General features: G+C 32.3%; 1 protein-coding gene across 4 annotated transcripts in view; it reads left to right on the top strand.

The window, feature by feature from the left end:
- EEA1 (early endosome antigen 1) overlaps positions 1 to 15066 on the top strand; it is a 111857-nt gene that overhangs the window by 80142 nt on the left and 16649 nt on the right. For all 4 annotated transcript variants that reach the window (XM_058741809.1, XM_058741811.1, XM_058741812.1 and 1 more), the window contains 5 exons: positions 990 to 1145; positions 2888 to 3027; positions 10347 to 10677; positions 11767 to 11868; positions 13655 to 13849. In XM_058741809.1, the coding sequence (XP_058597792.1) occupies positions 990 to 1145; positions 2888 to 3027; positions 10347 to 10677; positions 11767 to 11868; positions 13655 to 13849 (924 nt within the window). The remainder of the gene's footprint in view (positions 1 to 989; positions 1146 to 2887; positions 3028 to 10346; positions 10678 to 11766; positions 11869 to 13654; positions 13850 to 15066) is intronic.

A 15066-nucleotide genomic window follows, 5' to 3' on the forward strand; every position in this document is an offset into this window, starting at 1 on the left:
AAAGAATGAAATCTGGTCTTTTGTAGCAACGTAGATGGAACTGGAGAGTTTATGCTAAGTGAAATAAGTCAGGCAGAGAAAGACACATACCATATGTTTTCACTCATATGTGGATCCTGAAAAACTCAATAGAAGACCTGGGCACGTGGGGGTGGGGGGAGGAGAAGGGGTGGGGAAAGTTACAGAGAAGGAAGGAGGCGAACCGTAAGAGACTCTTAAATACTGAGAATAAACTGAGGGTTGATGGTGGGAGGGAGGGGAAAGTGGGTGATGGGCATTGAAGAGGGCACCTGTTGGGATGAGCACTGGGTGTATGGAAACCAATTTGACAATAAAGTTCATATTAAAAAAAAAAGAAATAATACCAATAGTAAATCAAGTAAAAACAAAAGTGTAAATTAAAAAATGGAAACATACAGAAAAGACTGAAAGGAAAGTTATCAAAACATTAATAGTGATTATCTGTGGGTGGTGGGTTTACTAGTGATTTTAATTCTTTCAGTGCCTCTAGATATTACAAATGAACAAGTTTCATAGATGTAGTCACTGTAATAGTTTTTAAATGTTATTTTTAAAAATTGCATCTTTTTTTAAATATGAAATTTATTGTCAAATTGATTTCCATACAACACCCAGTGCTCATCCCAACATAAAAATAGCATCTTGAAGATTGAAAACATTTAATTATAATATAAAAGTGTTATTTTATTATTAGTATATTTAATGTTCTATTGTATCTTTTGAGTCCTAAAATAACTCTTTCTAGAAAAAGTTAAGTGGTGATGCATATAAACTTAATATCTCATGCTATGTACGATTTCAGTTCAGGTCCTTTGTACTAGTAAAATAACCTCTGATAGTTCAAATAGTTTCTTAACCTTCAAATAGTTTCTTAAATAGAATTAGAGTTTTCAGTAGTACTTTGATCAAACATTTGGGAATACAAGAAAGAAAACCTTACCAAAGTTTTCAATTGTACTTTTCTATAGGAGTTAAATAAGATCACTACTCAGTTGGATCAAGTCACTGCAAAGTTACAGGATAAGCAAGAACATTGCAGTCAGTTGGAAAGTCATCTTAAAGAATATAAAGAGAAACACCTTTCTTTAGAACAAAAAACTGAAGAATTAGAAGGTCAAATTAAGGTTTGTATAAAAGATATTGAGTGTATTACTTATATTTTCTGCTACTGTAGTAATGGAAACTGATGACCTAGAAGGAATCAAAGGTTTTAAATTTGCAAACAAAGGTGAAGTTGTGTTATAGAATTTTAAATTACCTGGAATTTTTCTGGTCTTAATTTTGAATTCCATTCTTAATTTTAATTTCTTTATTAATGAGTGGCTTTTACAAATGACAGTTATATTGGTTCCCTTGTAATGTTTCAAAAAAAACAACCAACCAGGGATTTACTCTGTAATTACAAGGAACTTACCATTTTGTTGTCATTGTTGTTGTTCATAATTATGAAGCCTCTTCTGTTCCATCATTCCTATCTCCTTCCCTCCTTATTTCAGAATATATTTCACATATGACAGACCTCTTCACTTTTTAAATTTTACATTTATATCTTTTGGATTTTGTCTTTAGTTTAATAATAAGTTTATGCTGTGGTAAACTGCTTCTTAACTTCAACTCCAAGTGAAATTGTTGATGTACTAAAGAGATTAAATGAGTAGACCTATCAGACAAGGGTTTGACCTGAGTCCTTTGTCCTTGAAATGGGATCTACTATTGATTAAACAAAGATTTCTCAAATTACTATATATATGTAAACTATACCTTCACAAACAGAACACTTCTGTAGAACTATTGGATGTGTACATGTATATGTGTATATCCACACCAATATAACATGGAAGAAGAATTACATTTTTAATTCTATTTATGAGTTTCTTTTTCTTTATGGCCAATGATGATAGTAATGACACATTACTTTTTGTAATAATTTGAAAAGAACAGAAAAACGATTTTACTGAAAAGTATCTAATGAGAATTCTTTTTGGGTATCTTTTACAAATAATTGTTTAGAACCGAGAGTGTCTCTTGTGATAATCAGATCTTTAACATTTGGTAATTATTTTAGGGAGTATTCCATATGTTTTTTGTAATTATTTGTTACAAAATTTTACAGTTGCATCAAAATCTATTGTGAGAGTTGCATAAGAGCTATAGATACCTAGGTTGGTTTATAAAATATTTAGGGTGCAAAATTATTACAACTATGCAAGAAAATGCATTACTCTTATATATTCAAACTTTACATTTAACAGTTTGATTTTGCAAATTTGCAAAAATGCACACAGTTATATGTATATGTATGAGACAGAAACTACACTGTGAGGAACAGCAGTCTCTAAACTGAGAATTTAAAGGTGCAATATCAGGAATTCAGCTGTCTTTATATTTAGCGGCAATAGGTACTAAGGAGAAGGATGATATGACAACTCCATTTTAGTTTTGAATATTTACAATTACATCAGTGTTGTTTACTGTATATAAAGGATAATATATGTTAATGAGCCTATGTATGAACCTGTTACCTAGTTTTTTCGTACTTGACTTAATAACTTTTACTCTAGCAATAGACACAATTATTTTGTTTATTCTGTTATTTAGAGTTAATTTTAAAAAACAGAAACTTGGTGACTGCCTGTCATGTACAAAGCCTGCTGGTAGGTCCTCTGAAAGATTCCAAAATAAATAGTTCCTTTACTCAGTAGTGGCTTCAGAATGGAAAATGTGTTTTTTGTTATAACATAAACATTTTATGGTTATTACTCTGTGTTATGTCAACACCAATTTGAGTATAAACAAAAATGTTATATTTAATAATAAATGGATAATTATTGACATTAAAATGGTTACTGTATTGTTTCTTTCATAGAAACTAGAAGCTGATACTCTTGAACTTAAAGGAAACAAGGAGCAAGCTTTGCAGGATCTACAACTGCAAAGACAGCTGAATACAGATTTAGAGCTTAGAGCCACAGAATTGAGTAAACAACTTGAAATGGAGAAAGAAATGTAAGCTAAACTACTTAAGGGAGAGGACTATAAACTAAGTATTAAAATCTTCTGATTTCAGGTGTGCCTGGGAGGCTCAGTCAGTTAAGTGTGCCACTCTTGATTTCAGCTCAGGTCATGATGTCATGGTTTGTGGGATCAAGCCCTGTGTGAGGCTCTGCGTTGACAGAACCTGCTTGGGATTCTCTCTCTGCCCACCACCCCCATTGTGTGTGTGTGTGTGTGTGTGTGTGCTTGTGTGCGTGCGTTCCCATTTTCTCTTTCCCTCTCAAACATTTTAAAAAACTCTTGGGATTTCAGTTTTGCTATCACAGTGCTTAAAGATTTATTAAATGTTTTTTCCTATTGGTTCTATAATCTGATGTTAATACTGAATGAAAAATAAAAGCATCATAGTATGGTTAAATTTACCTTCACTAGAAAGGACTGAAAATTTGGGTCATCTAGTCTCTTTTCAACAGTAATATGGTATTCATTTATCTGGGTTAAAGCAATTGTTTTGAGTTGTTCACTGATTTGAATAAATTACTCTGAAATTAGCAAATAGAGGAGTATTTATATATATCACCCAAGAGCAATCAGGCTTCTGTGTTGAGGGACTATACCAAGTAGGGAATGTATACTTTCTTACAAGAAATGACTTATTTTAGCTTTGTGGTACATCTTGACAGATCGTATTTATGAACACAAGGGAAACACCAGAATCAGTGTACCTTTTAACAATTATTGAAGTAAAATTTACATACTGTTAAATGCACAGATCTTACATATAAAATTTTGAGTTTTAGTAAGTGTATACTCTGTGTAATAATATGCCCTCCCACCCACAACATTTTCTTTTTTTTTTTTTTTAAATTTTTTTTTTTTTCAACATTTTTTATTTATTTTTGGGACAGAGAGAGACAGAGCATGAACGGGGGAGGGGCAGAGAGAGAGGGAGACACAGAATCGGAAACAGGCTCCAGGCTCCGAGCCATCAGCCCAGAGCCTGACGCGGGGCTCGAACTCACAGACCGCGAGATCGTGACCTGGCTGAAGTCGGACGCTCAACCGACTGCGCCACCCAGGCGCCCCCCCACAACATTTTCATACCCATGGAGTTTCCTCGGGTGCCCTTCTAGTCAATACCTTGTAGAAAACCACAGTTCTGTTTTCAGCCTTCATAGATTAATGTTGTGTGTTTTTGAAATGAAATCATACAAGTATGTTCTTTTTTTTATGACTGGCTTTTTTTTTTTCTCAATGCACTATTTTTAGTTTTATCTGTATAGTTGAATATTATTCCACTGAATGCATTACAGTTTGTTTATCTGTTTTCTGTTGGTGAGTATTTTTAGGTTGTTTGCAGTTTTTAGGTGTTATGAATAAAGATGCTATCCGTTCTTATACAAGTATTTTTGTGAAAGTACAGGGCTGTGGTGGAGTAGATGTATGTTTAACTGTATGAGAAATTACGAAACCTTTTCCCAAAATGGCTGTACCATTTTATACTTCTACTGGGAATGTTTCATTGCTTCATATCCTTGCTAGTATTTGGTGTTGTTGGTCCTTTAATTTTAGCTATTTATTGAATATGAAATGGGGTCTTATTGTGGGTTTAATTTGCGTTTCTTCACTGTGGAGTGTCTGTTAAATTATTTCACCTATTAAAAAATTTTTCCCCATTGGGTCTTTTTATTACTGATTTGTAGGAGTTCTTTATATATGCAAAGTTCTTATTCTTTGCCAGATAGCCAGTGAGTTAACCAAATAGATTATCAAGACTTTTCCTAACAGCTTTTTGTTTTGTTTTGTTTTGTTTTTTGTTTTTTGGTGATGTCTTTCAGTGAAAAGTTTTAAATTTTGCTTGAATTCAATTTGCCATTTATTTTTATTTTATGTTTAATGTTTTGTGTCATTTCGAAAAAACCTCTGCCTATCCCCAGGGTTTATGAAGAATTCTCTTATGTTTTCTTCTGGAAGTTTTACAGTTTTAGTTTTTACATTTAGGTCTAGGATCTATGTTGAACTTCTTTTTGTGAGAGGTCTGAGATGGAGTCCAGGATCACCTTTTTTCCTGTACATCATTAAGTTGTTCTGGTACCATTTGTGGATAAAACTTTTTTCTTCCAATGAGTGGCCTTTGGTGCCTTTGTCAAAAGCAGTTTTCCTAATATATGTGAGTTTATTTGTGGGCTTTATTCTGTTTTATTGGTCTATGTGTCTATATGATATCCAGACATCAATACCGTCCTATTTTGATTTTTGTATCTTCTTGGTATAGGTATTGATATCAGGCCGTATCAGCCCTCCAACTTAATTCTTTTTCAAAGTTGTCTTGGTTAAGTTCATTGCTTTTTACATATAAATTTTAGTATTAACTTGTCCATTTCTACAAATAAAATTATTGGGTTTTGATTGGAATTTCAGTGAGTCTCTAGTTCACTTTGGGAGAGAATTAATGTTTTAACAATACTGAGTCTTCTAATCTGTGAACATAGTATATTTCTAATAATTATGTCTTCTTTAATATCTCTGGTCAACATTTTGTTGTTTTTAAAATAGGGATCTTGAATATCTGTTGCTAAATTTAATGCTAAAAACTTTGTTTTTCAATTTTATTGCAAATGGAATTGTTTTTTAAATATAAATTTGTGATCACTTGTGGCTAGCATAAACATACAATTGAGTCTTATCTATTGACTAGCCTTGTTAAGTTTGCATTTTTTGTTTTCTAGAGTTTTTAGAATTTTCCAAGTGGACAGTCTTGATATATGTGAATTAGCAACAGTTATCCTTTTTTTTTTTTTTCTTCAGTATGTAGGTCTCTGATGTTTTTTCTTTTTTCTTGACTTACTGCTAGCCAACACCTCCAGTGAACATTTGAATGTAAAAAGATAGTAGATATCCTTGATAGGAAAGTAGATTCCTTTCCAGCCTTGAGCAGGAAACATGAAATACTTCATTGTTAATTTTGAAATTAGCTGTAGGTTTTTTGTGGATTCCTTTATCAGATTGAGCACATTTCTGTATATACTAGTTTTCTTAAATTTTATTAACTTTTTTCTGCATCTATTGTCATGATCATATGTTTTTTCTCCTGTATTCTGCTAATATGGTGAATTTTATTGATTGCTTTTTAAATATTAAATAACTTTGCTTTCCTGGGATAAATCCCACTTGATCATCCTGTATTATTCTTTTTATATATTACTCTATTTGACTTGATAATACTTTGTTTAAAATTTTCTTTGCATTCATGAGGACTACTGGTTTGCAGTGTTCTTTGGAATCATGGTTATGTTGGTCTTAAAAATAAATTGATAGTACTCCCTCTTCCCCTCCTTTCTTAAAGAGTTTGTATGTGATGAGTATTATTTATTTGTTAAATGTTTTATTGAGTTCACCAATGAACCAACTGGCCTGAAGTTCTCTCTGGGTTGCTTCTTAATTTGGAGTTCAATTTATTTAATAGATACAGGGCTATTATTGTTTTCTAACATTTTAGTTGAGTCAGTTTTGGTAATTTGTGTTTTTGAAGGAATTCATCCATTTCATCTAAACTTAAATTTATTGGTATAATGTTCATAGTATCATTATACTTTTTAAGGTCTGTAGGGTCTATAGTGATGTCTTATTATTCTTAATAGCAGTAATTGGTGTTCTCTTTTTCTTGATCAGTCTAATTTGGGGTTTGTCAATTTTCTAAAAGAACCTTATAATTTGATTTTGTCACTTTTGTGTTTAATTTATACCTCATCTTCTCTTTAGTAGTTTCTTCCTTAGATTTTGGGTTTAGTTTGCTCTTCTCTTTATAGTTTTTTAATGTGAAACCTTCCCTGTGAATGTTTACCTTTTGCAGTATCTGTTTCATTTTCTCAGTTCCTCACCCTCTTTGTATTTTGTCAATGCCAGATGTCAGGCTTCTGCAGATGGTAGTTACATGTCTTAGTCTAGTAAAATCAGTATAGTATGACAGTTTTTTAACAGATGGAGTAAATTACCTTGAGGAAGATTGTCTTTTTTCTATTTTGCACTAAGTGCTTAATGGGCTTATGAAAGCTCTGAGTATAAGGATGGATTAGTTGAGAAGATATTAGAATCTAAAATATTAATTTATGTATGAAATTCCAAATGTCCTTGGTGGCAGAGAGGGTATGTGCTTCCAGACATAACCTAAATAGTGATTAAAGCTGCAAAGATGAGCTATCTTTTGTTCACTACGAAGATAGAATTAATCTCTTAGCTTGCTCTTGATGTTGATGCTTGGATTGGGTCTTGCTACAAGATCTACAATGGACACAAAACTCACTAGAATTATGATGGGTAAAAACCAGTTCCACCCCATTCATCTGGATGTCTTATGGGAGGGCTTGTGACCAGTCACATTTCAGTAGACTTTGCCTTTAAATGTTAAGTAGGCCACTGTGAGTTGACAGACTTGATCTGTAACAAGGGTATGAAGAGTTTTGACTCTCAGTCCTACAGATGGAAGCTGAGAGCCTGGGAAAGGTACCCTTCAGGAAGATGAAAAAAAACCCATCAGACTGATGATAATTAAGTTGTTTGACACCTTCATGGTTTTGTCTTTGGAAGTGATGATGAAAGATTTCTTGTTTTCACATCCAGTAGAGTGGATCCTGATGCTTTGAATTTGAGGATGTAGAGGTACATTAGATACCTTAAATGGCATTCCTTCTCACACCAGTGCACAGATATTTGGGGAGCACATCTGATCCTTCATATCACCCATTGAGTAGTTTGTCTTCTCTGGAACCCAGTCATCAGTCCATGAAGATCACCTCTGAGTTAGTTCTTATTCTCCTTCCCGAGGTCCCTATGGGCCCAGTGTTTCTTTCTATTTCTAATGGGTTCAGTGTAAATGTGCCCATTTCTAGTCTATGTTCTAATAATGTATGGTTCAGAACTCACTCAGAGACTTCTATCTCATTTTGAGGTAGGGAAACCTTTTGATATTAAAGGGTTTTTTTTGCCTATATACTTTATGGAAATGTTTTTTATGTGGAGTCTTGCATTTCTACTGTGCTACATAGGAAAAAAAGGGCCAAGGAAACACATCTGGGATTTGACTAAACCTTATCTCTGATCCCAGGGCTCAACCCAAAGAACAGGGTAAAGTTTTCCCTTTCCCAAGGCCCACCTACACCTATGTATCTACTTCTCTTTCCAGCTCTCATCTTATGATGTATTTTCATTAATGTACAGTTAATATTTTTTCTAATCTCCTTTGAGATTTTTTTTTTTTGATGCATGGGGTTATTTAGAAGTATATTGGGTTAGTTAAAAGTATATTGTTTACTTTCCAAATATTTGGAGATTTTCTAGATAGCTTACACTTATTGACTTCTAATTTAATTCCATTGCGAACAGAGAACATACTCGATAAAATTCAGCTCTTCAAACTATCTTATTTATGACCCAGTGTATGGCTTATCTTGGTTAATTTTCCAGGTGCACATATATGTATTCTGTGTTAGATAAAGTGTTTTATAACTATCAAATCAAGGTGGTTGATAATGTTTAAAAAAATTCTTTTTGTTTGAGTATAGTTGACAGACAATGTTACATTAGTTTAGGGTGCACAGCGTAGTGATTTAACATCTCTGTATGTTATGCTGTGTTCACCAAAATGGTAGCTACCATCTGTCACCAGACAACATTATTATAGTACCATTGGCTGTGTTCCCTATACTGTACTTTTTGTTCCCTTGACTTATTCATTCCAAGTAAAGTTGTTTAACCTTCTGTATCTTTGCCATTTTTCCCCCTCTGGTTGTTCTGTCAATTTCTGAGAAGGGGTGTTAAAGTTTCCAACTATGATTGTGGATTTATTACTTTAGTACCCTTTTTAAAAATAAAGTTTTATAGTGACCATGAAAGCCTTTATTTCTGTTTTGCCTTCTTTAGTTTACATAATCTTATGATTTTATAATAATTATTTATGGGGAAGTTAAGTAGCATAGTAATATATATCAAGTCCTAATTTACGGTTGCTTGATAGGAATTATAACTATATTAAAAAGGTAAGATAATATTAATGTAATGACTTTTCTGATTGTTTTTAAATTTATTTATTTATTTATTTAATTTATTTATTTAGAGAGTGTGAACAGGAGTGGGATAAAGGGAGAGGGAGAAAGAGAATCTTAAGGAGGCTCCATGCCCAGCACGGAGCCTGATGTGGGCACGATCTCATGACCAACCATGAGATCATGACCTGAGCTGAAATCAACAGTCTGTCACTTAATCGACTGAGCCACCCAGGTGCCCCAGTGTAATGACTTCTATTTATACCTTTGAAAATCGGTGAGGTGCAGTATCCTATGAATGCACCCAACTCCCATCTTTTCTAGCCACTTAGAAAGTAAAAGTAAGTTTCTGGGACTAAAAGTTGAAAATTTTCAAAGTGTAAATATTCTGGTATTGTATGAATACCCAACTCCACAAATATGTGGCTAGCACATCTTTTAACAACCTCTCTTTAGCATATTATTGAATTTATGCTGATTATAAAGCATCAGAAATAGTATGTATTCAAGAAATATTACTTTGCATCCAGTTTCATTTTCACTTTTAAAATGGTTTATCTTTAATGTGTTTTTCTTTTAGTGCATAATTTCATTGAATTTGGTTCATAATTTTATTCATAATTTTATCAAAACAATAGAAGTTTTTAACTTTCTTGAAGCTATATTTCCATTTCTTTATTCTTACAGCTTTTTCATTCAGGTGTAGCAAATTTATGTTAAGGGACAAACGATAACAAGTCTCTTGAATAATCTGTTAGGCTCTAGGATTAAAGTAAATCTTTTTTCTCTGTGCTTGAAATGAAATTTGCTTTATTTTTTTCTGGGTTAATCATGTTTTGAAGTTTAATACCTAAAAGACAACATAATGTGTTGTATGTTTTCAAGGAATGAGGCAAAATTCTCTGTATGCTTGGGGGCTAACACAGTGAGTAGATTCTTTAAGGTACCCGAAAAACTTTTCTGGCTGTTGTAGATTAGAGGGTGTGCTATATGTTAGAAGGTCTGCTATATGTACAGTTTGGGGGGGCATCTATTGCAATAGATAAGACTGGATTAAGTCAGGAGAATTGTTAGGTAGTCTTAGCTTTACCACTAACTTATTTGACTCAAAGAAAATCATCTCTGCTACATGATCAGATCACATTTAAGGTTTTTTCAGTTGTGTGGTTTTATGACATTAATTTATTATTTTTTATTCTGAGCTACACAAGGAAGTTTCAAAACTCAATAATTACTAATTTTTCATGGTAAATTATGCATCGTTTAAAAAGTTGTTTCTTAAATATCTAGAGTATCCAGTACAAAGTTGGAACTACAGAAAAAATCTGAAGCTCTTGAAAATATTAAGCAAATGCTTACCAAGCAAGAGGAAGAAAAAAAAATCCTTGAACAAGAATTTGAAAATTTAAGTCAAGATGCAAAGATGCAGCACAAGGAATTGAATAACAAAATTCAAACAGCAGCAGCAGAACTGCAACAATCGAAGATGGAGAAAGAAACTCTAATGACAGAGCTTTCTGCGGCCAAAGAGAATTTATCAAAAGTTTCTGATTCTTTGAAGAACTCCAAAAGTGAATTTGAAAAGGAAAACCAGAAAGGAAAAGCTGCTATATTAGATTTGGTTAGTTGTTTATGTTTCCTTGGTTAGGTAGAAATGATTTTTATTTAAAACGTACTTTTGTTTCTGCTTAAGTCACTGATGACTTTTTATCCTACATTTAAATGATTTTAATTCTTGCGAGGAAATGAACTGGGATTGCTTAACCTGAGAAAAAGATATTGGTGTTTGTGAGTATAATTTTCCAGAGGCCCAGGAAACTTTCAGTTGAATAAACAGTTTTTCTTTATTGCTGGTATGATGCTAGATTTGGGAGACTGCCTCCTGTTTGTCCTCAGAGAAATTTTCACAGAGAATATAGCTGCTGGTTCAGACATTATTCACTTGCCTAAAAACCAGAAAAGGATCAGAAAGATCGTGACTTTTAATTCTGGCACTGTAAACTTTCTTCTTCTCGACTGAATATTCTAAAACTCTACATAATACCATGCCTTGGAGATACCATAAAACACATTTAAACTATATGGAAAAAAAGTCACACAGTCTCAGGAAATTCTTAATGGGGAATGTATTCTCAGAAATACTTTAACCCAGAATAACAGAGTAGCAGCAAAAGTAAAATTCTTTTGTTCTCAGTGTGAAGATCAGTGAAAGTGTTTAGTAGCACAAAAGATATATGGTATTAGTATGTTACTTTTATGTTTCTTTCTGTTTGGAGAAATCATCTCCTACATGTACATCTTCCCTCTTAAGTTACATGTGATTATTCCTTATTTATTCTTTTAATGCTTTCTTTCACAAAAATTTCCTTTTTTCCATTTTCTTAAGGATTGTTATGCTTTTAAAATAGCATGACAAGTTAATTATAATTAATTATGTGATATAAAATGTGGATTCCAGAGAATTCCAGAGTATTCTGCTGATGGTTGATGATAGAAGTTCTTAACCTTTTCCTGTCCCTCTACCCTTATTGCTGTAATATTTGCCAGTTTTATAACTGAAATGGATGATTCTATCCCATTCTAAACCATCAGTGATTCTGGTTTATTTCTATGTGTGGATCTTACTAAGTGTATAAATCAGAGTTCTTAAAGCTACTACAAGTATCTTCTGCATAATGTAGTTTTTTGTTTGTTTGTTTGTTTGTTTTAGGAAAACACTTGCAAAGAATTAAAGCATCAGCTTCAAGTACAGACAGAAAATGCACTTAAGGAACAGAATGAACTGAAAAAGTCACTTGAAAAGGAGAAGCAAGTAAGATTTTCTTTTTCTGTAACATAAAATATGTAAAGAATAATAAGTTCTATATTTACAAAATATTTTCACACTGATACTTAAATCAAAGGAGGTTTATTTCTCTGAAACATAATGGATCACAAAAAAATAGTATAAAATTGACATTTGCGTTCTACCTACTACTAAAAAGATTTAAGCTAGTTCATAATAAAAGACCCAAAATAAAGGATTATAATTAATAAAGTTAATTGAATCAACTTACTATAGAGTTATAATTAGATAACTTAGATTTGGGTACATTATTTATGATTGAAAAAATAGATAGGCTTTCAATAGAAATAACATTTTAAGGGCTCTTTATTTCATGGACATTTATATTTAATGGTATGTTAATGGTTGTATAACAACAGATTCTTTTATGGTTAATGCTTTTATTGCTGTCCATCAAAAACAAACCAGCAAATGAGTAAATAAATGGGTATAATATACAGCTGTTATTCTCTGAAGACCTACCTCTTGCGGTTAGAACCCAGGTATATAGTTTTTCTAGAGCTATGATTTGATAAAAGCAGCAAAACCTAGTCCTGAGAAATCTTTAATGTGATTATAGTCTGGTTGTTGATGGAAAGAAGACACCTGTGTTTTAGATGCCAGCCTTTAAGTGGAAAAATTATGGTGACTTATTACCCGAGCTCTGAGTCCAGATTGTCCAGATTTATATCCTGCCTGTGCCATTTGCTCGTTATGCTGACTTGCCTTGCTTTAGGCACATTACTTAATTTCTCTGTGTTCCTGTTTCCTCAGCAGTAAAATGGGGCTAATAAGAGAATCTGTGCCATAGGATTATTATAAGAGATGAATGGGTTAATATATTTCAAAGTCCGTAGAACACTTAACAAAATAAGCAACTAAAAGCTCAAATGTTAGCTGTCAGTTTCTCATTGGTTATCATATTATAATCATCATTATTGTTACACTACCTGTCTTCTGTTTTGCACAAAAATACTTCCCTTTGTGCTGGAGATGAGCTGAAGCAACCATATGTAGCAGTGAAACTTTTCAAAATTAACTTTGAATATAGTCAAATGCTCAAATTAGGTTCATAATATGCATAAAACATGAAAACATGACTTTGGCTGGAAGGGTGGGAGATCATAGTGGTTCACACTGACCACAGAGGAACCTCAGTGTGACTTTTTATAATACCTAATTTTGAACAGAAATAGATCCTAGTAGACTGTAAAAACAAAGTAATAGCACAATATGCCCCAGATCTCTAAATAAGGAAACTATTGAATGGTATAGTTTAGTGTCATCAGACAGATACTAAACATACTTGCGAAAAATGATTTTAGTTTTATCATAGTTCATATGGAGCTGTTCTTTTTGGTTAACCATGGCCATCAGACTAAGTTAGCATTTTGAGAATATTCTCGAAAGTCAGTAGACATTCTAGCAGTCTAAAGATTGATGTTGATATTCCTATTTCCTATGATACAAGGTAATAGCAGTTTCGCTCATTTACAAGCTCTATCCAAATATATATTTACAAGTTAGAAAGGAAGGTAAGATTAAACAAATATTGACGATTAATCCAGCATGTCATCTAATAGCAAATAGTCTCAGTTATGAAAGCTCCGTGAGGGTAGGGATTTTTTTTTTTTTTTTTTTTTTTTTTGGTTTACTGTTGATCTCCTATGGCCATCAGGGGAGTGGTGGTTTCTACCTGAGTAGTGCTTGGTGTGTAGTAGGTACTAAATGTGTCTTCATGGAATGAATGCTAAACAGATTTTATTTTCTTTAGACTTCTCATCAGTTGAATTTGGAACTCAGTTCAATGCAGGGACAAGTGGCACAGGCCCAGAATACTTTAAAACAAAAGGAAAAAGAAGAACAGCAACTTCAGGGGAACATAAATGAGCTAAAGCAATTGACTGAACAGAAGAAAAAGCAAATTGAAGCACTCCAAGGAGAAATTAAAATTGCTGTTTCACAGAAGGTAGTAATATGATATGTGTTTACTTTCTATGGGAAGACAGTCTTTGCAGTTAAGATAATATAACACAGATGAGTTGCAACAAGGAAAAATTTACATGTGCTCACAATTTTTTAAAGTATTTTCTAATGTATAAAAGCACTTAAATATGTAATTAAATAATATAAGTCTGGATTTCCATTCACTATAACCACATTTTTAGATAATGTTTATTTAAAATTCTAGTACTAATGATTTGATAGACATAAATAACAACATTTAATGAGATGGGAGTAATTTATATAACCTCTCTAGTGTATTAGAAAATTTTAAAGGAATTTAAAAATAAATTATCCTAACCAAGGGAAGATAAGAGCAAAAACCACAAAATGGTATGCATTTAAAAAATTAAGGAATGTAGGTTTCATATAGTTATAACTGTTTGATATTTTAAGTTACATCTTTAATGGTTTCCATTTCTAAACTATTCTAATTTTTTATTAAGTATCTATTTTTTTATTCTTAAGTATGTTTTAATACTTGTCCACACCAAGAGTTGACAAAGTTGTATTATACTTAATATTTGAACAAAAAGCTTTTCCCTACTGTTGGTATGTGCATATCAGTTGGTCCATGGAAAAGAGAAAAGTGAAATCTCTATTATGTAGAACAAAGTATGTCATATCATTAAGAGTTGGCTATCATATTACTAGAGAAAATAAAATTAACCTTGCAAATAGGTAATTTATGTTGACCACTGTTTTTATAACCATTATTAATGCCACTTTACAAAAGAGTAATTTTCTAATAAACAAGAGCAGACAAATTTGCCTGTGCATTTTTGGTGTTACATATAATCCTAAGTCAGGATGTAATTATCACAGTACATATTTTGTTGTACGATTTGATGTCTTGAGGTCATTCTTTTCTCCCAAATCTATTAGCCTCATATTCAGGTATTCCCCAAATCTTCATTTTTATAGCATCATAACTTCATGAATTAAAAAAAAAAAAGCCCAACTATTTTTAACACAATTTCTCTTGAATTATTCATTACAATATGATTTCTTTTAGATTTATGATTAATGTATGTGCCCATACTTTGTATGACTTTACTAGTTGACACCATAAGAATTATGAGATTTAAAGGAAATGTTTTTATTGATAGTTGTCTTAGTTTGGGTTGCTATAACAAAAATACCATAGACTAGGTGGCTTAAACAGTAAATGTTTATTTCTCA

This window comes from Neofelis nebulosa, chromosome 8 (assembly GCF_028018385.1).
Source record: "Neofelis nebulosa isolate mNeoNeb1 chromosome 8, mNeoNeb1.pri, whole genome shotgun sequence".
Classification (NCBI taxonomy): Eukaryota; Metazoa; Chordata; class Mammalia; order Carnivora; family Felidae; genus Neofelis; species Neofelis nebulosa.